General features: G+C 36.2%; 1 protein-coding gene across 14 annotated transcripts; it reads left to right on the forward strand.

Annotated features, from left to right (window-relative positions):
- Positions 1-3,833: 3,833 nt before the first annotated feature.
- Positions 3,834-20,400, forward strand: LOC120082869 (protein SIEL). 14 transcript variants are annotated; one of them, XR_005483314.1, is made up of 14 exons: positions 3,834-4,130; positions 4,271-4,393; positions 4,481-4,534; positions 4,622-4,679; positions 4,767-4,834; positions 5,430-5,906; positions 6,172-6,249; positions 11,091-11,324; positions 11,782-11,973; positions 12,210-12,350; positions 12,523-12,612; positions 13,121-13,578; positions 13,990-15,136; positions 15,258-15,597. XR_005483314.1 is itself a non-coding variant. In XM_039038226.1 (9 exons), the coding sequence occupies exons 2-9, from the start codon at positions 5,574-5,576 to the stop codon at positions 14,909-14,911; spliced, it is 2,448 nt and encodes an 815-aa protein (XP_038894154.1). In that variant the 5' UTR covers positions 3,834-4,130; positions 5,430-5,573; the 3' UTR covers positions 14,912-15,597. The 14 variants fall into 14 exon arrangements, 1 of the variants encoding a protein (XP_038894154.1); XR_005483322.1 differs by lacking the exons at positions 4,271-4,393; positions 4,481-4,534; positions 4,622-4,679; positions 4,767-4,834 and adding exons at positions 6,493-6,632; positions 6,811-6,972; positions 7,198-7,387 and having other exon boundaries at positions 5,430-5,695; positions 5,794-5,906; XR_005483319.1 differs by having other exon boundaries at positions 4,271-4,679; positions 5,430-5,500; positions 5,569-5,906.
- Positions 20,401-24,088: the final 3,688 nt, after the last annotated feature.

Here is a 24,088-nt window from a genome sequence, read left to right on the forward strand (position 1 = left end):
TAGTTCCAAAATTGTATGTAGAGGATATACTTTTACTAATGTACTTTTTAATTTTAGTTCCAGACTAATGTACTTTAAGTTTTAGTTCCAAACGCCCCCTAAATTTCATCCAATTGCACTCTAAATTTAGATAAAAGTTTCAATCTTAACATTAAACATTAAAAAGTATTGCAAGCTACTATTACTACTATTACTAAGCTATATCATACAATTTTGTACACATTTGAAATTATATTTTTTGTAAATTTGAAAAACCACTCACGAATAAATGTTTCAGGAGCTAATTTTCGTAATCTACGGTATAATGGACCCCCAAGAAGTATTAACCATACTAACAGTGTTCACAACTACCCAACGTCAATTACTGCTTATACTAGAATTGTTACTCAACCTCCATAGGAGGATAGAATATCTACCACATCATATTAGGTGATTAGCATACTTTCGACTAATCCATGAGTTTGATTTAAGTTGTCATGAAAACACGGGAATGGATAGAAGATATTTTGCCATTTTATGTACTTTACCAAGGATAACTGGCGGATTAGTGGGAACAGTTGTGATGTTGAGGAGATGGTCGCCATGTTTCTACATATCTTAGCCCATGATGTTAAGAATATAGTAGTTCGTAGACAGTTTGTTAGGACGGGTGAAACAATTTCTAGGCATTTCAACTCCATTCTCAATGTCATTTTACGACTACATGAAGTACTGTTGAAAAAACCTTTGCCAATCACAACCTCCTGTATAGATCCGAGATGGAGATGGTTTAGGGTATAATGAAACTAAACAAATGTTGGTGGGCTATCGATGTCTAGTTTAGATAACTTATGTATATGAATATTTCATACATTGTGTTCGCACAGGTTGTCTAGGTGTGTTAGATGGTACGTACATAAAGGTAACATGAGTGCAACTGGTCAACCAAGGTACAGGATGAGGAAGGGTGAAATCCCCACGAATGTTCTTGGTGTTTGCGACACGAATGGCGATTTCATGGTTGTCTTACCTGGGTGGAAAGGTTCTGTAGCTGATTCTCGTGTTCTTAGAGATGCAATATCACGACCTAATGGATTGAAGGTTCCGAAGGGTAATAACTTTCATGCACAACTTCTTGCCGTACATCGTAGTACTCAATGATTATGATTTCATACATTTGGACATTGTATAGGGTATTATTATCTATGTGATGCTCGGTACCCAAATGCGGAGCGCTTCTTGGCACCATATAGAGGAGAGCGATATCATCTTTCGGAATGGCGTGGATGAGGGAATGCACCAACAACTGCAAGAGAATTTTTTAACATGAAACACTCTTTCGTGAGGAATGTCATCGAGAGGGCATTCGGGTTGTTGAAAGGGAGATGGGTAATACTCCGCGGAAAATCATACTACCCTGTGCAAGTCCAAACTTGGACGATCACGTCGTGTTGCCTTCTTCATAATCTTATTAATTGGGAGATGAATACTGTCAAAATGTCCAAGGACCTAGACGAGGTGGACTCACATGCTGCTCCCATTTGTGGGGGATGAGATCAATTATATTGAGAGTTCAAACGAATGGACACAATGGAGAGATGAATTGGCACATAATATGTTTTCTGACTGGGAGTTACGTAACAATCAGTAGCTTCATGCTTAGTTTGTGGCTTTTACAATGTATTTTTAAAATTTCATGTATGCGATTTTGTAAATCAATTTCCAAATTTCTTAATATAATTAGATTTACTACCTTATACATTGTAAATAACACGTTACTATACAATTTCTTTCTTTACTACTTAAATTGTACTATGGTGTACATGTAGCAGGATGACAATTCTTCTAGAGCTCCAAAGCACACTTGGACGAGGGAGAAAGAGTCGAAGCTAGTGGAATGTTTCGTGACTTTGGTTGAATCTGGTGGTTGGAGATCAGACAACGAGACCTTTCGCCCTAGGTACCTGACACAGTTACAGCGTATGATGGCTGATAGGATACCTGGCTGTAGAATACAAGGGACCTCCACCATAGATTGTAGGATAAGGAGCCTTAAAAGAACGTACCAAGTTATAACAGAAATGCGAGGACCGACATGCAGCGGGTTCAGTTGGAATGAAGAATTCCAATGCATCACTGCGGAGAAAGAGACATTCGATGGTTGGGTGAAGGTAAAATTTCATAAACATTTTTTTTCATTCATCGTCACCCGTTATATTGACCAGTCATACTCTCCATGTAGAGCCATCCTGTAGCAAAAGGGCTCCTGAACAAGTCATTCTCATATTTTGATGAGTTAACCTACGTCTTCGACAAGGACCAGGAAACTGGAGAAAGGGTAAAGNTTCATTCATCGTCACCCGTTATATTGACCAGTCATACTCTCCATGTAGAGCCATCCTGTAGCAAAAGGGCTCCTGAACAAGTCATTCCCATATTTTGATAACTTAGCCTACGTCTTCGACAAGGACTGGGCAACTGGAGAAGGGGCAGAGACACCTGGTGACATGGCCTCAAATGTGCCAGGGCGTATGCATGAAGGTGCTTCTACTGATGATTCATAGGAACATGACCTGTCACAAGATGAGTTTCATGGAACCCCGACTGGTTTTGGTTCCGAATGAGGCAATTCATCAAGGGATAGTAAGAGAAAGCGTCATGGATATCAGTCTGAGTTGGTTGAGGTTTTTAAGAATGCAATGGACTTTGCAAATGACCAACGCAATGAACTTGTAAATGACCAACTGAAGTCCATTGCCGAATGGCTGAAAGAGCAGCGTGCAACAGAGGTTTAGCTACGTGCCAAGGTTGTGAATGAACTTAGCAATATTCCAGAACTGCAAACCCGACATAAGGTGAAGTTATGAATATCATATTCCGCAATGTGCATAATACGGAGAGTTTTTTGTCTGTTCCAGTGGATATGAAATTGGAGTATTATGAGCTTCTTCTTCTAGACAACGCCTGACCAACTATTTTCGTCACCTGCTTTTCCATGTTTAATTTGGATATATCTAAATTATGACTTGTACTTTATAATATTTTTTATGTTTGACTCCGTACTATTTGATGAACATGAATGTGATCTGGTTTTCTTTTTTATTGTTTGTGAAATTTCTCTATCTCTACATACATTAATGTGTTGGGCAATGATTAGTATCCTTTGAAGAGAATATAATTGTAATTGTTGCATGCTCACAAAGTTTGATACGTCAAACCAAGTTAAAATTGGTGGAATGGACAATGCAATGTTCAACACATTTTATACAAATTGGTGGAACAAACAATTTTATTTAGGTTCGTGAAAATATGATATTTCATTTAAATTTTTTTTCCTTTGATATATGAAAAAGTAGAATCAATTGCATATACTAAGATAACATGCATTTATTTACATACTATTATAATCGACTATTATAATAATCTGCACTCCGAACACCGATTATTATAATCTAGACTACAATAACCTGCACAACAAACACATACTATTATACCACATATTATAATAACCTGCACACCAAACATAGACTACCATACCACATACTATAATAATCTGTAACACAGACTAAAATAATCTGCACTTCAAACACAAACTATTATAACTCATTGACTATAATAAACATTGACTATTATAACCCACTCAAAGCCCCACTCCCTTAAAGTTGGTGGGCCAAATAATGAGTTGTATATTATATCAACTCAACTCAAGTTAGTGAGCCAAATACTTCATATATTTTTGAACTCTTTCTAAAATTTTTAAAAGTATTTTATTTTATTTTTTTGAATTCAAAATTATTTTTGACACATGTATAAAGTTCAAGGATATTTTTTTTCTTATAATTTAGCGAAAAAAAAGAAAGAAATCAAACCTTCGAAATTTCGTGGACTGCCGCCAGACCCACCCATTCGAAATCCCACACTCGCTTCAACCTCTCGTTGCTGCAGGTACCGCCGCCCACGTCTGTCGCCGTCGATCAACGCCGCCACTTCAATCTATCGTCTGCAGGTCGCCGTCCACCGCGCGGCTGTCGACTGCAGGTGTTTCCGTTTCTCCCTGTCTCACTGTGTCCCGCCGCCGCCGCGATCGTCGATGGTTTCACCTCCGCCACGTCGCTGCTGTTCTTAGCCGCCAGTGTGGTTTTGGGTGTTAGGTAAGATTTTGACTTTCTGATTGGGGCCTTTTTGGATGGTTTTTGGTGATCCATTAAGGTTTGGCCTAGAATCCATTTGCCCATCAAGTTTCGAGTGTACATTCGAGGTCTTGAAGGGGAATTAACTTGCTGTCCAACAGGAATTGAGAACGATTGGCGAGTTTTTGGTGAATTTGGGTTCTTGTTTATTTGGGTCTTAGATTCGAGTTTTGGTGGTTGTTAGCGTTGTATTTCAAAGTTCAAGAGTGTGTGGTTCGTTTTTGGTAAGAAGTAAGGCTTTGAAACCATTTGGATTTAATATTCCTTGTTGGAAATTTGGTTTATAATCCTTAGTATTGAATTTTGCATAGGTTGGATTCATTGTTTGGAGTTTGGAAGAGGATTTGAATTTAGCTACACTTTGAGTAAGAGTTGTTTGGAGACTTTTGGAATACACTTATGTTTGGAATTAGACCTTAAATGTTAAATATTAAATTTGGTTTATGTTATAGGGTTTAATAAGGTTTCTAGAGACACTTGGAAGAGGATTTGGATTTAGCTACACTTTGAGTAAGAGTTGTTTGGAGACTTTTGGAATACACTTATGTTTGGAATTAGACCTTAAATGTTAAATATTAAATTTGGTTTATGTTATAGGGTTTAATTCAAGGTTTCTAGAGAGTCTTGTTTGCTTGGATAATAACACGTTTGGGCATAATTTCGAGGTAAGTAAAGCTATTGTTGGAATGCCATTAGCATCAAAACGATGATCCTAACTCAATTTTTTTTTCACCATGGGCTAATTTGGACCAACTGTTGTGGGCTTCTTAGTTTTTTCTTTTCTTTCTTTCTTTTTTCTTTTTTTTGGGTTCTACAGGTATTCTATTTATGGACATGGATCTAAATCGTTGGAGGATTTTCTCTAGAACAATCTCTGATCAATAAACATGAAAATTAAAACGGGAAGGTAGCTAATTAGGTGTGGCCAATGCTACCCCTTTAAAATCACCAAGAGCTTGCCAATGCAACCCCTTTAAAAAATGACCAAAGAGTGACTGTAAAAAACTTTTGAAACTTCTATTTTTATTTTTTTATTTTTTCCTTACCAAAAAGATGGGTTCACTCTCATCAAACTTCGACATCAATAGGGTGATTTTCAAAAAATGACTTTTAAATAATTAGCCATTTGATTATTTATTGTTGCAATTTTGTCTTGATCATGAAGTTTTTTCAAATTGCAATACCCTTCTTCTCCTTCTCACTTTTCATCGACCAGCATCATAGCAATCCAACTCTTTGCTTTATTTTGCTTGTCAATAGAACCAAGGACACCACAATCATATTTGTTCTCATCGTGACTGAGTTGACGACCAAGCCAAGCTTCATTCCAGGTTGTTTTCCATTTTGTATTTACATTGACGACGATCAAATTCTATATAGTTTCACCTTTGTTTCACAGCATAAATGGAGGAGCGGGACCTAGAACTTGTTTCTGCCATTAACGAACTCGACGATCAGTCATTCCTCTCGCTTTGCTTTGGTCCTTCAGTGTCCATCAGGACTTGGCTTCTCAACAACGCTGAGAGGTTCCAATTAAGGCCATCATTGTTATTCACTGTTTTCCTAGGGTTTACGAAAGATCCGTATCCATATGTTAGGAAAGCTGCTCTTGATGGCCTATTAGGTTTGGGGAACACTGTTCTTGAGGATGGTAGCATGATTGAAGGTTGCTATTGCCGCTCTATTGAACTTCTAAACGACATGGAGGATTGTGTTAGGTCAGCTGCAGTTTCTGTTGTAAGTCACTTGTTTTGCAAATATCTCTCCATTATTTCTCTTCTTTTATTACACAAAAAATTTGGTGAAATAATTTCGGTTGGGTAGTAAATCACAATTCCTTAAGATTCATTGTCCATTATTTTGATGTGTACATAGGTGTTTGACGAATTGATGATGATTTCTAGTTAATAAACTTAATTTTTTAATTATTGAGATCAAGCCATCGCAATATCACATAATATCACGTTCCTTTATTAGTAATAGCTCTTGACGATTGATCCAGGTCATAACTTGGGGTCTAATGCTTGCGGCACATAGTCCAGGGAGGAAACAACATTTGTCTGATGAAATATTTGTGAATGTAAGTTTATATTTAACATATTGTTGACTTCTCTAGATTTTTTAAATTCATTCATCGAAAATTTTTTAATCCTTTGTTTATGTTGTTGTTCTTAACTTCTCATTTTCATCCAAAACGAGATTACTCCCTAATATATTTCTCCCAAACACGTTGGATTGCTTGTTGTTTGGAAACCTGTTTTCCTAGGGTTTACGAAAGATCCATATCCATATGTTAGGAAAGTTGCTCTTGATGGCCTATTAGGTTTGGGGAGCACTGTTCTTGAGGATGGTAGCATGTTTGGTTGTCAAATTGCCAAGGGCGTCCAAGGAGAACATGACAAGCATCCATGTCGATCACATCGCAAATGATTTGATCTTTATAGTGACTTCCAATGGATAGAGGTATTGTGCAAAGTTCATTTACCATGGCCTATCCTCCCTTTTTATCCAGCCCACTTTGTATGGGTGAGGATGAGGATCTACCTTTAATTTTAGCGCCTGCACTAGCTTCCTAGATACCATATTCTCCATGCTTCAACTGTCAATGATTACTGAACATACCTTCCCATTGATTGTGCAGCGCGTTCGAAACAGGGCATGGCGTTGAGGATTTGTATTTGTGATTGGTCTGAGAAGGGTTTTCTGCACCACACATGATAATTCGTCTCCCTCATCCGGGTTTGTCACCTGAAAGTCATCCATGTCCTCCTGATTGTCACTGTCTTCCTCAACTTCTTGAATGGTAAATTTTTACGTTGGGGGCAATCGTTTGATAGATGTCCCAGCTGTCCACACCTGAAACATTTTCTTAGATTAGGTCTATTATATGGACTAGTGGTTTGAAGAGTAGAAGAAGTCTCTTTTGTTAGAGGATCTGTCTTCGTTGGCTCCTTTGGTTTAGAGGATGAAGATGCTACTGATGCAGTATATTGTGGGTTGTCACTTGTCTGCTTCTTGGTCTGTGTAGGTGCCTTGTCCCACGTCGTTTGTCTAGAGCTCCAGCGTTTCTGTCTTTGCAACTCATCATCCTTAATCGTTGTTGCAATGGAAACAACTTCAGATAGACATGTCATAGGGTGCAGATGGACTTTGTCCCGAATTTCTAGTCGCAAGCCATCAAGAAATTGTGCAATCTGTTGGTTTTCATTTTCTGCAAGGTGATTTCGTGCACTTAGCCGCTGGAACTCCATAGTGTAGTCTTTAATTGAACGATTCCCTTGTTTGCAGTGTTGAAATTGGCTCTACATCATGATTAATTGGAAAGAATCTCTTCTTCATCAAATGCAACATCTTCGGCCTGCTTGTAATCGGTTGCTTCCCATACAATTTCCGATTGAATTGCAACTGATCCCACCATGCAGACGTTTCACTTTTTAATTTGAAAGATACTTATTTAACCTTTTTGTTCTCTGGAGTGCGCATATATTCGAAAAACTTTCAACCTCTTTAACTTCCAAAAAGTTCTCAATATTCATTCTTCCATTGTATGTTGGCAAATTCTTGTCTCCATGGTGGTCCACGCTGATTATGCCTATAATCTTGGCAATCTTGGAAGGTTCCTTGTCCATAGTACCTATAAGTTGGGTATTCTTGAAACCGTTGAAAAACCCGCTGGGAACAATGGCTATCTAGCCACAGCTGGATGTCTTCTTTAGAAGATTCTGAGTCATATCCTATCCAATTATGTGGAATTCACTTAAGTTGAGCTTGTTAGGAACCTAATACACCACTCGGACCTCTCTTGGCTTCAAGAAATTGTGTATGATTGCTTCTTGGCTGATTTCTTGGAGGAGAATGTGCTTGTTCTTTGAATTCTTTTTTTTTTCTTAAAAAAAAAAAAAAGAAAACGAGTCTCTATATTAATTGAATGGTGAAACAAAAGCTCAAGGTACAAGAGTATTATACAATGAGCAATAGGCCTAAGGATCAACAAGTGCATCCGAACATCTCAACTAGATTGATACTCCCATAGCGCCCTCATCATATCCAAAATCCATACAGTCATACACAAAAAGGACAAGAGTAACGGTTGAAACGCTGCCAAAACAACGCAAACTGCTTAGCTAGACCAATCAAATGGGCGGTACAAGAGAGAACAACATAGTGGGAAGAACCAAGGAAGAACGAAAACAGAGAACAGGAAAAAACAGCAGCTGTTGGAGCAAAAAGACCGGAATTAGGAAGGGCGGATAAATGCTCTCCAGTTGAGATTGAACTCCAGGATGCTGTAGCTATTAAAATGGTTGGAGAGGATGCACCAAGATGAAGCAATACGACGGGCAGATTCAAAACGATTCAGGCAACCAAGTGATTTATCGTTGAACACCCTCTGATTTCTCTCAAACTATAATTCTGCTAATAATGCCTTGACCACATTAAACCAAATTAAATGAATGGGTTTATTAAAGCTCGTTCCAACTAGAAGTTGCTGCACATTCTCCAGGAAGTCTTTGCTCAACACCCATGATAAGTTGAAGATAGAAAACAAATTCTCCCAGCACCAAGCTGAATAAGAGCACAAAAAGAAAAGGTGGAGGGGATCTTCGCCAAACTGAAGACACAACGGACAAATGGATGGGGAAAGGTAGCTGGAGGGCAATTTGTGCTGCAAAACAGAGGCTACACTCAGTTGATTGAATAGCATAACCCAAATAAGGATGTTTACCGTTTGTGGGCTATTCGTCTTCCAAAGGGCCAAAAATAGTACTTTGTCCATTGGGGAGGAAGGAGAAAGTGAGTTTTGAGGGAATTAACCGAGAAACAGCCATTGACGGCTAAAGACCACACCCTTTTATCAAAATCATCTGAAACTCTCCTTGTTGCAATTTTGCCAAGCAACTCTTGAAAATCAAGCACCTCTTCTTCTTTTAATAAATGGGGAAAAGTAATTGACCAAGAGGCCAAGAGGTTGTCCCAATGATCGGCTACAGACCCTTTTGGAAAAATGGTAATTCTAAAGAGTCTTGGAAGCAAGATATTGAAAGGAACCTCTCCTTCCCATGAGTCTAGCCAAAACGCAATCCGACAACCATTTCCTAGCTTGAATTTAGCCAAAGCCTCTACTTTCAGCCAAGATCTTGAAATGCTTACCCAAGGACTTCTCAAGCTCCTACCACCTTTGCCCATCGTGTGTCAATTGAAAGAGTCTTTACCATGAATGCTTCTAATTACTTTGCACAGAAAGGAATCCTCTTCATCGATGTATATCCACCCCCTTTAGCTAGAAGGGCTAAGTTTTTTTGCCTCGAAGCCACCCAAACCGAGACCTCCATCAGCCATAGACCTTTGCATTGAAGCCCAATTTACCAAGTGATTCAACTTGCTACCATTATGGCCCTCCAAAAGAAGTTTCTTAGTAACCTTTCCATGTTTGAAATAACACCTTTGGGCATAAGAAAGATTGACATGTAATGAGTGGGGAGATTAGAAAGGACTGAGTTGCACAATGTAGCTCTTCCTCCTCTTGAAAGGTTAAATCTTTTCCATTTATCCAGTTTTGCTTGGAATTTATCTAACACCGGTTGCCAAAAGAAGGATTGCTTTAGATACCCACCCAATGGCAAACCCATGTAGATTAAGGGGAAGTGTTCAACCTTACAATTCAGATTTGCAGTAGTGTTAAGCAGCTCGCTCTCAGATTTGCAGTCAATGGCAATGTTAAGCAGCCTTACAATGGCCTTGCTTTCTCGTCTTTCTTGTTTCAGCCATCTGTTGTCCACCACTTTCTTGATTTTCTTGCAGGCTGTCGTGAGTCTCTTCTTCTTTACCCTTGTTGTTCGACAACTTCTTAACTTCACTGGTCAATTGTTCCATTACTTGGTGCAAACTAGTCATGGACGTCTGCTTTGCTGTGAATTTCTCACTGAGCAGGTTGACAGACAATTCGATGGTAGTAGATCTTATGTTGATCGATTGAGGGGAGGTGGATGCTTTTGCATTTGACGAGGAAGGAGGATTATTGCCCTTCACCATGAGGCCCTATCACGTAGGGTGCTCTGATACCAATCTTGAAGTAGACCCAAATCTTGGAGAAATCTTGAAGTAGGAGTGTTGTTATTCATCAAAATGAAGATAATAGTCCATTTAAATAGACCCAAAGGGAAAGGGTTGTTACACACCTAACTAACTGATTCTAAACCTAGGTCCCTTTAAATAGACCCAAAGGGAAAGGATTTTGTCACACCTAAACTAAAATAGAATTAAACCATTGAACAATTATAAAAGATGACATAGTTTGACAAAAATACCCCAACATCACTTTCTATCTTTTGACTCATCCTGTTCTTTTACTCTTATTTGTGACATCATTATTGCAATTTGCAATACTGGATTTTGGATGTTTGGTTGAGATTATACATTCCATTTAGTTATTCAGAAAGATCGAAGAAAAATATGAAAAATTTAGATTGTGGATTGTGGATTTTTCATACATTCACGAGTATCCCCATTTTTTCAATGTTCATGTATGAATACTGTTACTGTTCATATTTGGAAAAATAGTTCGGATAGCATTCTTGTGGTGTGCAGATCAAGTGAAACTTATTTGGACCTGTTTGTTAGTGGTGGATTAAATTTTTCTTAGGTATTAACTCCCTTGGTTGTGTGCAATTTCAGATCTGCTTTCTCTTTTCCATGTTTATCTTTCTCAGTTCTCATGTTAAGTGCTTAAAAACTAGTTTTAATAGTGTTTGCATGTGGACTGGTCACATTTCTTTGGAGATCTTTAAGCAAATGATCACTATTTTCCCATGCCAAGTGAGCTTTATGAAGTGCTTTCCTGCGTCGAGTCTTAAAGTGAATGCTTCAAATTTTGAATTTCTAGTTATAAAGTGCCTCTTCTGATATGTATATATTGGTCAGCTATGTTCCATGACGAGAGATATGAACATGAAGGTCAGGGTTAATGCATTTGATGCAATGAAGAGGCTGGAAATTGTTTCCGAGGATCTTCTTTTACAAAGTGTGTCCAAGAGAGTCTTGAGTATCTTCAAGGGTAAAAAATCTCTTGTTCAATGCTCTACCGAGCAATTGGAAATGTCAGCGTTGGATGTTGCTGGGGCTTTTGTGCATGGTGTAGAAGATGAATTCTATCAGGTAACTTACGTTGATATATATGTTTTGATTGAAATCTACCCCTATATTCCAATATTGTAGATTTTAAAATTTTCTGATCTCCACCATCCTTGTAATTAATCATAACTTATGGAACAGTTTGCTTTTCAAACTTTAGTCTTGTAGTTTCTTTGTGTTTTATGCTGAGGTCATCAATTATAGTTGTTTCAGCTTGCTTGTGTAAGCACCATACCGATACGATAATGGTTTGGAGTTATCCTCATGCAAACTTAATATTTTATTACATAGGAGCTTTACATGTTTTTAAGTGGACAATCACTGGCTTTTTCAAGAGAGAGAAATGAATAGAAGCTTTACAGATTGAAGTCCTGACTTCTAAGTTAGACTTTCTCTGAGTGAATTGTATATGCTTTTCATCATATAAACATTTTTGCAAATAAACCTGGTTATGATATCGACACTTTCTCTCAATCTCAAGGTGCGCAGGTCTGCCTGCGATGCTTTATTTAATTTGACCATCCTATCAACTAAATTCGCTGGCGAGGCCTTAAGCCTATTGATGGACCTCCTGAATGATGATTCAGTTTCTGTCCGCTTGCGAGCTTTGGAAACATTACATCATATGGCGATGTGCAATTGTTTGAAATTGCAAGAAGCGCATATGCACATGGTATAATTAATCCTTGTTGTATGTTTCAGGTTATGATTGTATGTGTATATAATTTTTGTATTTTTAGTAGTTCACTGTTGAAAGTTTGAAATGTACAATATCATACTAAGTTGTTCACCACACGTTAAGTCATCCAGTGAATCAATTTATTTGTGTCAATACTTGAGATGGGATTATAAAGATCAATATCTATATTCGGTTCATATTATTCTTACCATCATTGGTTCACTTTGCAGTTTCTCAGTGCTTTAAATGACAATGATGGTCATGTAAGATCTGCTTTAAGGAAACTTCTTAAAGTAGCAAAGCTACCAGATTTGGTGACATTTCAATTGTCTTTTAATGGTCTTCTTGAAAGTTTAGAATCATACCCGCAGGTTTTGTCCTCCCTTGACCCATCCCTTGTATTCTTTTTTCCTTTATGTTATTGTTCTTAATTTCTATAGATTTGTTTTATTTACTATGTCAATTCCTTTCTAGAAATAGAATCTACATGCAACACAACTTCAATCTTATTGATATGCCATTGTCAACTTCATTGATTGCTAGGATGAGTCTGATGTGCTCTCTGTGCTATTTCATATGGGTCAGAATCATGTAAATATGGTCGACTCCATTATCAAGGATGTTTTTGAACAGGTTAGCTTGGTTCTTTAGTGCTGTGTATTAACTTTCAAATTGAATGACATATGAGATTCTAGTCACTAGTATAAGTTCTTGATTAAATTACTAGTTTGATTAAAAAATCTCCTTATATTTTTATAAAACTGATGTCTAGTTAAAAGAATCTGATGTCAATCTGTGCAAAATAGACTTGAAATATTCATTTAGGATTAGCTTTTAGCTATTATTGCTTAATCCCGTTTTCAGGTTGTGCATTTGTGGCATATTTTTATTTCAATGTGTGTATATTGATAGAAACTAGAAAGCTAACTATATATACCGGCTATGCATAGTCACAGTTTTTCTTTCCTTATTGCAAATCGAGAACACCTTTTTTATACCCTTTGATTGGGCCTCGTTTGTACCTTTGGATATCTCTGGATATTTCATTCAATCAATGAAATTGTTACTATAAAAATAACTCGTGAACGTTAATGAATGATGATGATAGTGTTAATTCTCTTGTACTTGTCCTTTGCTTTAGATAGACCCAACATCTGAAGGAAAACTTGGATTTGATAGTGCGAAGGTGATTGCATACATTGTTCTAGCTATTTCGGCTCCCGTTTCAGACAATCATACTCGTAGGATTCCACCAAGAATATTTTCTTATGCAGCTACAATGCTTGGAAGGATCTCTCATGCTTTGGGTGACATTATGGATCAAACCACCGTTTTTGCTTACTTGCTGCAAAACAGTAAACACATTGGATTATCTGATCTGGGGTTTAATCCAGAGGGAGACCCATGCTCACCTACACCTGGAAATTCTGTCAACGATATGCCTGCCATTGCCTCCCTTAAGATACCTGCAATGATACATGAGCAGCGGCAGAAAGATGATGATGCCATAGAATCTATCAAGACTATCCTCTTAAAGGTGCAAGATATTTGGCCACTAATTCAATCCGGAGGTTTGCATGAAGCTTTGAGGACTTTGAGGTTTGTACATCAGTTCTTTGTTTAACTGCTTTTGAGGTTATACATTAAATAACTTGTTCTTTACATATGGTAATACTATGAAGCTTTTGTTAAATATGTGATAAAGTCTATATATATATATATATATTTAAATAACCAATATGATTTACCTGAAAATTGTGAGCTAGTAAATTTTGTTCTTAGGTTGGAAAGAAACAATGGAATGTTCAATGAAGTTGCAAAATAAAGACTCCGACTAAACCAAACTAAAAATACAAGGCTAATATTGGTATTTTCACAAGACTTCCTACATCAATTATTATTATTATTATTATTATTACTTTGTTCTCATTAATTCTCAGCCTTATCCTTTGCAGACAACTAATATAAATTCAATCTTTGGTGTAACTTCCTCATTTTCTTGGAGTTCAGGTTCTGCAAGGAAACATTGGGAATATTCACGTATCGAACAGACAGATACAGTGGTGCTTTAGCTTTTACATTGCAGTATCTCAAGATAATGAAACTTATTGCAGAGGTATGGAAATTGATGTCCTCGAAACATAGTTGTCCTCGTAGAATTGGAGAATGGGGATTCCTATTAGGAAAGCTAGAAAGGAGGCTGAAAGAGTTGAGAAGTAGATTCATTGGATTCTCTAAAGAAGAAGAACGACATATCTTAGAACTGATGCTGGTCACTTGTACACTCAGGTTGTCAAGTGGAGAAGTTTGTTGTCATCTTACAATTCTGAGAAAGTTGTCTACCATAGCTACCAACATAGAACATCTCCTTAAGGAAGAATGTAAAGAGCCATCAACTTTTGTTTGTGAAGTTCAAAGATCATTGTCGAACTTAGGCAGGATTACTCCTAAAGCTCATTGCAGTTCACCTGATTTTAGAAAACTGCTCAAATCTTTCACCCTTAACCATCTAGAAATTTCAGAAAACCTTGAGCACGTCAAGGCAGAACTAGTCGTTTTGGATAACGACTATGAGAAACCCCTTTATTTTGTTCCAGGACTACCTGTTGGTATTCCTTGCCAAATCATCCTGCACAATGTTCGAAGTAAGAGGAAGTTGTGGTTTAGAATCACGATGGATAACATGACAAGTCAGTTTATCTTTTTGGATTTCCTTTCCTTAGGAGGTTGTGATGAGGTTAGAGAATTTACGTACATTGTTCCGTTCTATAGAACCCCAAAAGCTTCTTCTTTTATAGCTAGGATTTGTATAGGACTTGAATGTTGGTTTGAGAATACTGAAGTTAATGAACGTTGTGGAGGTCCAAAACGTGATCTAGCATACATTTGCAAAGAGAAGGAAGTTTATTTCTCCATGATCCACAAAGGTTGATTTCGTGTAGGGTTCATTTAAAATTAGTCTCTGAAATATTGAGCATGTGAGGATGGCTACGAATATGTTATGAAGATATGATCAAAATTAGCCATATCAACCCTAGCCTATTTATTCCTTATGGTTCAAATACTCACTCATCCTGCTCATATCTTGGATACCCGAACATATGCATATTGGCCATTCTTTTTGAAAGAAGAAAAAAGGTCATATCGTTCTTTAGAGGTATTTTCTTTTCCATCCTGAAATCATTTCTCCGAACCTATGCTTGCTAATCTTTGCTACTTGTGAACTTTTTCTTTTTTTTCGATTTTTTTTAATTTTTTTTTGTAAAATCTTAACTTAGATTCATTAAGCGTGGTTATAAGCTTAAACAACGTAGCCGTGCGAGCGAATAATTGGTGCAAGATTTGGATCCCAGGTATGTGGAATAGCGTAGCTAAATTACTCACTCCCGAACTCTGAATAGAAAGAAATATGGAAATTATTAATATTCAGTACAAGAATGGCTCAGTTATGTACATACAAGTTTTAAATGCAGTGTATTTTTATTCAGACTTCAATATCATATCCGTAGGTTTATTTTATTCTATTATTTTGATTGGTATATAGAAACGTATGAAGCTCCACTTTTTAGGTGTTAACAGAAATTTTATACGTGTATATATATATTCCTTCTCTTGAAAGTGATTGGTTTCCTTCTAGAGTTGGGATCGCTTGCAAGTTGCAACTATAGCATTTGATCCTATAATTATAATTGAAATAAGTAGGTAACAAATTTTCAAATGAAATCATTTTCGAATGAAAAAAGTTTACAAGTGCATCAACATCCTTATTCACCCAAATTCCATCTCGTGAGTGTGCTTGCATGCATAGATCAATTGGTCCAATATTTCTACATGTACTCTGTCTATAACTCAAATCATATAAAAGTCGTTAGCATGAGGAGTTGACTCAAATCACATAAAAGTTGTTAGCACGAGGAGTTGATGATTAATGTATGTTGATGAATGTCATTGATCCAACTTCATGGTTAAATGACAGAGCATCTCAATTCTTCTTGTTCATCTCTATAATTTCTATTAAACTAGTTTATAGTGTCCATGTAAATATGACCTATATGTGAATAGGTGAATTTATAGTGTCCACGTGCCTCTTCATGAGTGCCTCTTCAGGTTCTTCAACTCAAGAGAGACCTTGATGGGAGTTCTCCTTTGGAGTTTTGATATCATTAAACTTTGTATTACTTAATCCATCGGTGTGTATTGAATGAGTTGTCTGCTCAAATTCTCTCAATAAAATAACTGGTTTTCCATGATAGACTCATTGGTTATACGAGGGAGACATTTTATATGTGAATAGGTGAATTTCTATCCGTCTAATGATTTTTGCATTATATTCATACAATTCTTGTAGGGTATCTTGTTTTTTCTGAGGCATTAACATGAAAACTTGCTTCTTCTAAGAATCCAGCTACTCCTTCCATATAATTCATAGAGAATTTATCTCGAAGTTTAATCCAATCTTTATTCATTCTTAATGATATACTTTTCAACCTCCTCTTGATTCACAGAATTTAAAAACCTATAGAAATTATTTAAGAAAGATAGATTTAACTTATGATGTTAGAGATTTAACTTATATTTTAAAATTGAGGGGTATTAGCAAATTATGAGTGGTTCGAATTTTATTTTTTCTATATTATGTGTTTTATGGTTCTTTGTTATATGGAGAATGTGGATTTTTTTTCTTCCTTTTTGGCATTTTCAACTTGCACTATGCTAGTAGCATGAATTGTTCAATTGATCCCTCGTTTTAGTTTTAAATTTTGAAAATTTGTCCTTTTTATGTTATAAGGTTGATCCTGCTAAGTTGCATCCTCCTATGGAAAAATTAGTCACTTGATCTTAGTGACCATCGAAAATACCTTGTAAGCCTCTAGATTGATGTGTCTGTCTAGTTTTGGCCTTTTGCTTGCTTTCAAAATCACCCTCAGTTTGACCATCAAAAATTGTTCTGATCTCTCGTGGGGGCATTAAGGTATAATCTTTATGATTTTGATTAGTTTGTGCATGATCTGTACTTCGACTATTGTCCTCTCCTATGTATTCCTCTAACTGATCTCTCTGAATTAGAACCTCAATAGCTTCCTTTAGATTAAAATAGCCGGTTGTGGTATGCTCATAATCTTTATGGAAAAGGCAATACGTGTCTATATTCCTCCAATGTGAGCGTCCTCGAATCGTAGTTGGTCACTTCAGCGTTTTCTTATCTTGTTTTGAAATTTGCTCCATAAGAACCACCATAGGAGTATAGTGCTCAAACTTATTAGATGGTAAGCCCTTACAACTTTGTGGATCTTGGGAATTGGACCGATCTTCAACTTTTCTCTTCTTTAGATCTAGACGTTCTTCTTCCTTCCAGCTTCTGTCCTTGTGGCTCTCATCTTGGGTACTTTTCTCTTCTGTAACTCTTCTAGAGCGAAATAGCTATCCTGCACTCATCTACTTTTGTGCACAGGTTAGTAACTCAAAATAAGTGGTAGCAGCTTTCTTACCAAGTGATCATAGGAACTGTTCAACCATAATTCCAGCAACTATAGCAGTCAAGGTTGTTCCATCGGTGTAGACTTCAATTTGGAATGCTTCACAGTTGAACCTTGACACACATTCTCTTAAGGCCTGATGCCTGCCTTATTTAATTATAAGTAGATGAGTTGGTAGCTTCTTCTGATCTCAACCTTTAATGAAATGGGTGATGAAAGCATGAACTGGCTCACAAAAAAAGGTTATAGACCTTCACTTGAGCTTCTAAAACCATTTTGCCAAGTGGGAATGAGAAAGCTCGGAGGATTGCATCTCAAACTCCACGAAGGTCCACCCATGACCAAAATGTATCTAAGTGCTCCACCGGGTCTTTCAAACCGTCATAGGCAATCATTACTGGTACTTTAAACTTTGGAGGCATCTCTTGCATTATTTTGTTAGTAAATGGTGGGTCAACTTGATCCAGTAGATTTTCCAAATTTAACCCCTCATAGTTTTGCGCCCTCTTCATGTGTCCCAACTAGTTTTGGATCCTTCATAGCTCGACCACCAAGGTTCATCATCAACCTCACCGTGTCTTATCAATTGTGCTTTCCGCTTGTGGTTTGAGCTTTTGCAAGCCCGTGCACAAATCAGACCCTTCTGATTGATCAGCCTTTCGGTCCACAGTTTGCTTGTGGTGGACTCGCAATCTTTTAGTTATGCTCTTTGTATGATGGTTGGCTCGTATCGTTTGAGTTTTAGACTGACGGTTGTGATAACGTGCAAGTGCACGAGTCAAATTACAATACAGTTAAAATGGTCATAATCGAGTATCATCCTCAAGAAATCGTATTGATAATCCTTTAGCTATTTAGAGATAGTTCGAACTTTATTTGGGGACCGAAACGAGATGTAAATTAAACTAAGTTAATCTGAGAAAGCAATATAAGTGATCAAATACAAATTTTATCAACAAGAGACGTTTTAGGGAATAGAGTTCATCAAAGACATTTATTAATCACAATTGCTAGCACTCTTGAACCAATTAACACAACACCTAGGTTTAGAAGTCTTTTATCTAGATTGTTCCTCTCAAGATCAATTTTTTCTTTCACCTAATTACTAATTACTAATCGCTTGAAACTTGATAATTAAGCAACGCATTAATATTCTTCATCATCAATAATCTCTATTACTATCAGATCACTCTCGTGTTTTTAAACAATAGTCAAGCATGCATGATCTATTCTAAAGTTTACTCTCTCAAGTAAGATTTAAATCATAAAATCATTCAAACATTGATTAGACATTCAAAAACATTAAGAATGGTCATGCTACAAAGCGTAAATGCAAATCAAAATTCAAGAAGCAAAGTGTTTAACAATTAAGTCAAAAAATTCATCTACCTCTAAAACTATGAAAAATTCAGCCTAACATGACTTTCATAGACTAATCCATAGCAAGAATACAAAAATACATAAAAGAATTCAAGATGAACAAAAGAAAAGCTGACGTACCGATCCCGTCTTCGTAATGGAATTGATCCTTCGATGTTCACTAATTTGCTTTAGCACCAAGAAACTTTTATATTTTGCTCAAAACTCCCTCTTTTGGCTTCAAAAGCTTCAAAATTCGATGATGAGAACTACTGTAAACCTTTCTTTAAATGCAAACATTTCCCAAAAGTATGTAAGACTTGAATTCCTAGAGGATTAAAAATTTGGATAGGGTTGTAACACTATAGGATAATGCTGCGATACTATCAATTTTTTTAAACAACACACATGAAATCTTTGTAGCATCGCAACGCTATCCTATATCTTCGTCTTTGTTTACAGCACCCATTTTTGCCCTAATGCTCCACTTTTTTTTTTTTTTTTTTCAATCATCTTCACACCGTCTCTTACCTAGGTCAAATTTTTACGTATTATACGAATATTTTCGTCATTTTAATCTCCAAATAGCCTATTTTAGTCCAAATACTCGGTTCTTATAATTAAATATAATAAAGCATCAACGAATACAAATTAATAATAAAACTAATAAAATTCTAAGCCAAAAAATGTTCCCAACGAACACAACTATGCTCCCAACAACCATGCTTTTCATTAGCTATGCGCCCAGTAGGTATGCTTCCACCAGAATTCTTCACCACTATGCTTCTACTAGATCTCAAATGGTTATGTGTTCAAAGAAAACCATGCTTTTAACTTTGCGTTCCACCATGCTTTGAACTTTGCTCTCAACCATGCTTTGAACTTTCCATGCAAAAACCGCACTCAACCTCATTCTTTTACTAAATTTCTAACATACATAGTCATGCACCCAACTGGTATTTGATACAACCATGCACCGAATAATATCTTGCGAAGTTCAGCATATATTAACCACATTTTTAACATATTGAGCACAAATATGATTTAAGTATTGGCTAAATTGGTAGAAACTTATCCACGGGAATTGGAAGATTGAAAAGGGGTGGGCTTATATACGCATCAAATAAAAGGAAAATTATATTTAATTAGCATTATTCGTACAAGATTTATAGAGAAACTTGTTTCGTAGATGTAAACTTGAATTTTATTGATTTGTATGTGGTGCGATACAATGTTTAATATTTATTCTCTGATTCTCTCTTTCATATGTATACTTGATTCGAGGATTAGAATGCTTATCCTCGAGTAAACTTAGTTTTTTTGGTCTCGTGCATAAAAACTTGACTTGTAGATCTTGCATGATGGATTAGTATTTAGGCATTTTTATCTTGTATGCTGCATTGAACTTTGGTTTGTTGAACTTGTACGCTGGATTGACCTTTGGGTTTGTCGATCTCTTCAATGCATTCACCTCACTTGGAGAATGGATCATGACCTCATTTCTAATAAAGCAAATTTATCTAGAAAGGAGATTCTTTATGATTTACTGTGTTTTTTTTTTTGCAGGTGGTGTTGTGAGGAAATTTCTTCCATTTACTATGGAAATGTAAGGTGACTCGGGATATTTAGCCTTTTTTTCTATCATCTAACGTTGATCATCTTTGTGATGATAGGTTAGGGGTGGACTACTTAGGGTCATTGGGATTGTCTTTTGGATTGAAGAAACATGATTGATCTAAATCGATTGATGGTGATTGCATGGTAGATTTATGGGTGTAAAACAAAATCCTTTTTCAAGTAACCTAGTTTGATATCGATTCCACTAGTGTAGCTATTGGTCGTCATCTAGGGGATTTGGGGAATTTGGAAGGTTCGAGAGGCAAGAATCTGTGGGAGGCTCACCGGGATGTTATCGGCTCAACATGGGTCCCATCAGAGCATGATACGTGGAAAATAAACATTGATGCTATGCGAAAATGGTGGTCTTGGCTGGGTGATTTGAGATCATCTTCAATAGGTTCAGTAGGCAGGTAAGATGACAATCACTCATCCGTAAGAGGTTAAGATTCTTGAAACCTTAGCTATTTGGAAAGGGTTGGCTAATGCTCTTTCCTAGTGTATGGGCAAGTGATTGTGGAGTCTGATTGTTTGAAGGTGATAAACTTGTTGAACAAGAAAACTCCTGATCTTACTGAGGCAACTATTGTTGTTGATGTTGAGTCTTTTGCAATAAATCGTGGAGAAGTTTCTTTCACTCATACTCTGCGTCGATATAACGGTTTAGCACATTTCCTTATTCATAAGGCTACAAAGAGAGTCCTATGGATATTCTCCAAATTTTTTACTCTTTAGTGGTTTGTTAAGATCGTGTCATATGATAAGATTTTGTAACTCTAGGTTGTACTCTTAATTAAAGAGTTCCTTCAATGAATCCATGACCGTGTCTAATGCATTTTCTATTAAATGTGTAACTTGTAGTTTTCAGTTAATCCTTTGAATTCTTTAATGTAACCTTTTACAATATTTTAAGATTTTTTGGGATATAAAAATATATGAATCTTTATCTTTTAACACCTATAAATAGAGGTGTTTTCCACCCATTGTGAGTAATGTGATCTCCAATTGAGCAAAGTGCCAAATAAATGGAAAATTTTTTAGTACTACATTGTAGTACCTATTATTTCTTTTCATTATTTGACATTATAGGATAGTATGACAATAGTTAAAGCTTTTTACTAATATGTGGGCTTAATTACGCAAACTAATAAACTTTTTGAAAAACAAATAATTTAAACAACAGCTTCATACATATCCAAATAAATTCAACTCAAAATAATCAAGAAGTTAATAATACTACTTTAAAGCACCAAATTTGATTCTAATGACAAAATTGATAATGAATATATAAATTTAAGTACTACCAATCAAAATATACAAATATAAGCAATTAACTCCAAGAACAAATATTGCAATGAAATCTATTAACAAATTAATTGCAAAATAATAGAAGGGGGAGAGGGGTAGAGAAATTAACATTGGTCATTTTATAGTGGTTCGGCACAACCGGCCTACATCCACTTTCCGAGTAAATAGAAATCTCATCGGCTCTTTCCGCGGATTAGAGCCCAACTGCTACACCGCTCATTTTGCGAATTCAAGAGAAAATTCTATCGTTTCCATGAATAATGATCAAACTGTTACAACCGCTCTTTTTCTAGGATCAAGAGCAACCCGTACAAAAGTTTGCAAATGTTAAAAAAAAACACACTCTTACAACTCTCTTAATAGAGGGATTTACAATTGTTTAGCTCACTACAAACCATTTCTCACCACACAAAATGTCTCTCTCAAGAATAAGATGGAAAGAAGAAAACTGAAACTTGGAGAGAGCACCAATGGAGACTTTGTGTTTTATGGAGGATTGAAAATAATGAAAATTGACCTGTTAATTTTAGAGAAGGTGAAGAGTTTAAATAGAGAGGAAAGATGTTGAAACTAGATTTAATTTGGACCATTGAATCTTTCTAAAATAAAAAATAGATGGTGTAGATTAAAAGATTTAAAAGTAATAAAATTATATATCTATCTTAAGAAACTGTCAAACTCCACCCTATGCCTAATGGTCACTTGTCGTGCACATATTTAGGGGGTGTTTGACAACCCAAGAAGAGTTGGATTGAGTTTGTATTTTTTTACAAACTGAATGTTTGACAACCAACTTTAAATGTTGGTGGAGTTGAGTTGGTTATTTTGCCAACTCATCCCAACTCACCCTAACTCTCTCTCCTTCTAATGTTTTTAATGATTCTACCCATTGGCCTCCGTTGGTGCCACAACCCCCTCCCAGACTACTTTCTTAGCCTAGGCAAGGACATGATTGCAGTAGTTATCAACCCTTTTATGATACTTACTGCCTACTCAACCTATTTAAATAATCTCATAACAACATATAATCTCAACACAACGGTTTGTCACTATGGCCAAACAAACATTAAACATTAAATATAAAACATTTACAGAATTTATAATATAAGTCTCATGTGTCCTAACTTCCAAACTTAGTGCCTATATGCAACAACAACAAGTGTACAAATATTTACAGTAACCACCTAGCTAATAGGTTACTAAAATTCCTAACTTTATGTGGCAGAGCAGAAGCAGAGTTATCTTCAGAGGATTTGACCGCTGAAAGAGTTAAAAAACATGTAGCGGAAGTATCAAGGATCTATAAGCATTCAAAATCACTAATTTTGGCAGAAACTAAAGCATGCTTTTCTAAAAAGAGGGTTTTAAGATCATACCTTTGAAGAACTCTCCAAGAATCCGAGTGTACAGCAGCAGTCTTCATCAGAAAACACCGTGAACCACCTCAAAGCCTACCCTACTATCCTCTTGGAGCTTTAGGCAGAGTTGTGGGACTTAAGAACAACTTGAAAAGGTTAAGAACAATGAAGAACACACAACAGCCGGATAGGAAGAACCCTTTTCTTATCATAGAGATTTTCTCTCAAAATTTCTGCATTAATCCCACTCAAATGACTCCAAACTTCTTTATATATTGCAGATGAACATGCAAAGAAGTGAAGTGCATGGCTTGCAGCTCATGCTTGGAGAATTAATGAAGAGAACTTAATGACTTGTGTGAGCATGAAGATGAAGATAATGGAAAATTTGCATTCTCCATTTTGTGCTTGGCATGCAAAAACTAATTTTCACTTTTCTTTTAAAAACATAAAATGATTTCAAAACCATTTTAACTGAAAAAAGAGTTTCTTAAATTAATTTCATAAATTAATTCAAAATATTAATTAATATAATATCAAATATTAAATTAATTTTTGCACAATAATCATCTTCGTATATTTAAATCCTATTTAAATATATATTCTCTTGTTCTGTTTAATTTGAACGTTTCAAATTAATTTCTCAAGTTACTCTAAAGCTTATCCATTTACGAGCTAGTAGGGGGACCTTGCGGACCTATAGATCATGGGCTCCAATGATTCGAGATTAATCAGCTTAAATTCATTAGTCCGATCTAACCCCCATTCGTTAACTAATGGAACACTCTACTATAGCCCATAATTGAACTCCCCTCACTGTAGATATATTATGTCCACTTTGTTGGGGTTTGTGCTTTAAAGTCTTGTGTCCAGTAGTTTGTAAACAACTTTGTACGAACACTTGTGATGTATAATATAAATGATATTTACTTCACTACTTGACTTTGCACATTTAGATTTTACCACAAACCAATAAACATAAAATCCTTG

Source organism: Benincasa hispida, chromosome 8 (genome assembly GCF_009727055.1).
Source record: "Benincasa hispida cultivar B227 chromosome 8, ASM972705v1, whole genome shotgun sequence".
NCBI lineage: Eukaryota > Viridiplantae > Streptophyta > Magnoliopsida > Cucurbitales > Cucurbitaceae > Benincasa > Benincasa hispida.

Coding starts and splice junctions, on each gene's coding strand:
- LOC120082869 (XM_039038226.1), top strand. CDS start 5,574: ATGGAGGAGCGGGACCTAGAACTTGTTTCTGCCATTAACGAACTCGAC. Junction 12,613..13,120: donor TCAAGGATGTTTTTGAACAG/GTTAGCTTGGTT, acceptor CCTTTGCTTTAG/ATAGACCCAACATCTGAAGG. Junction 13,579..13,989: donor GAAGCTTTGAGGACTTTGAG/GTTTGTACATCA, acceptor CTTGGAGTTCAG/GTTCTGCAAGGAAACATTGG.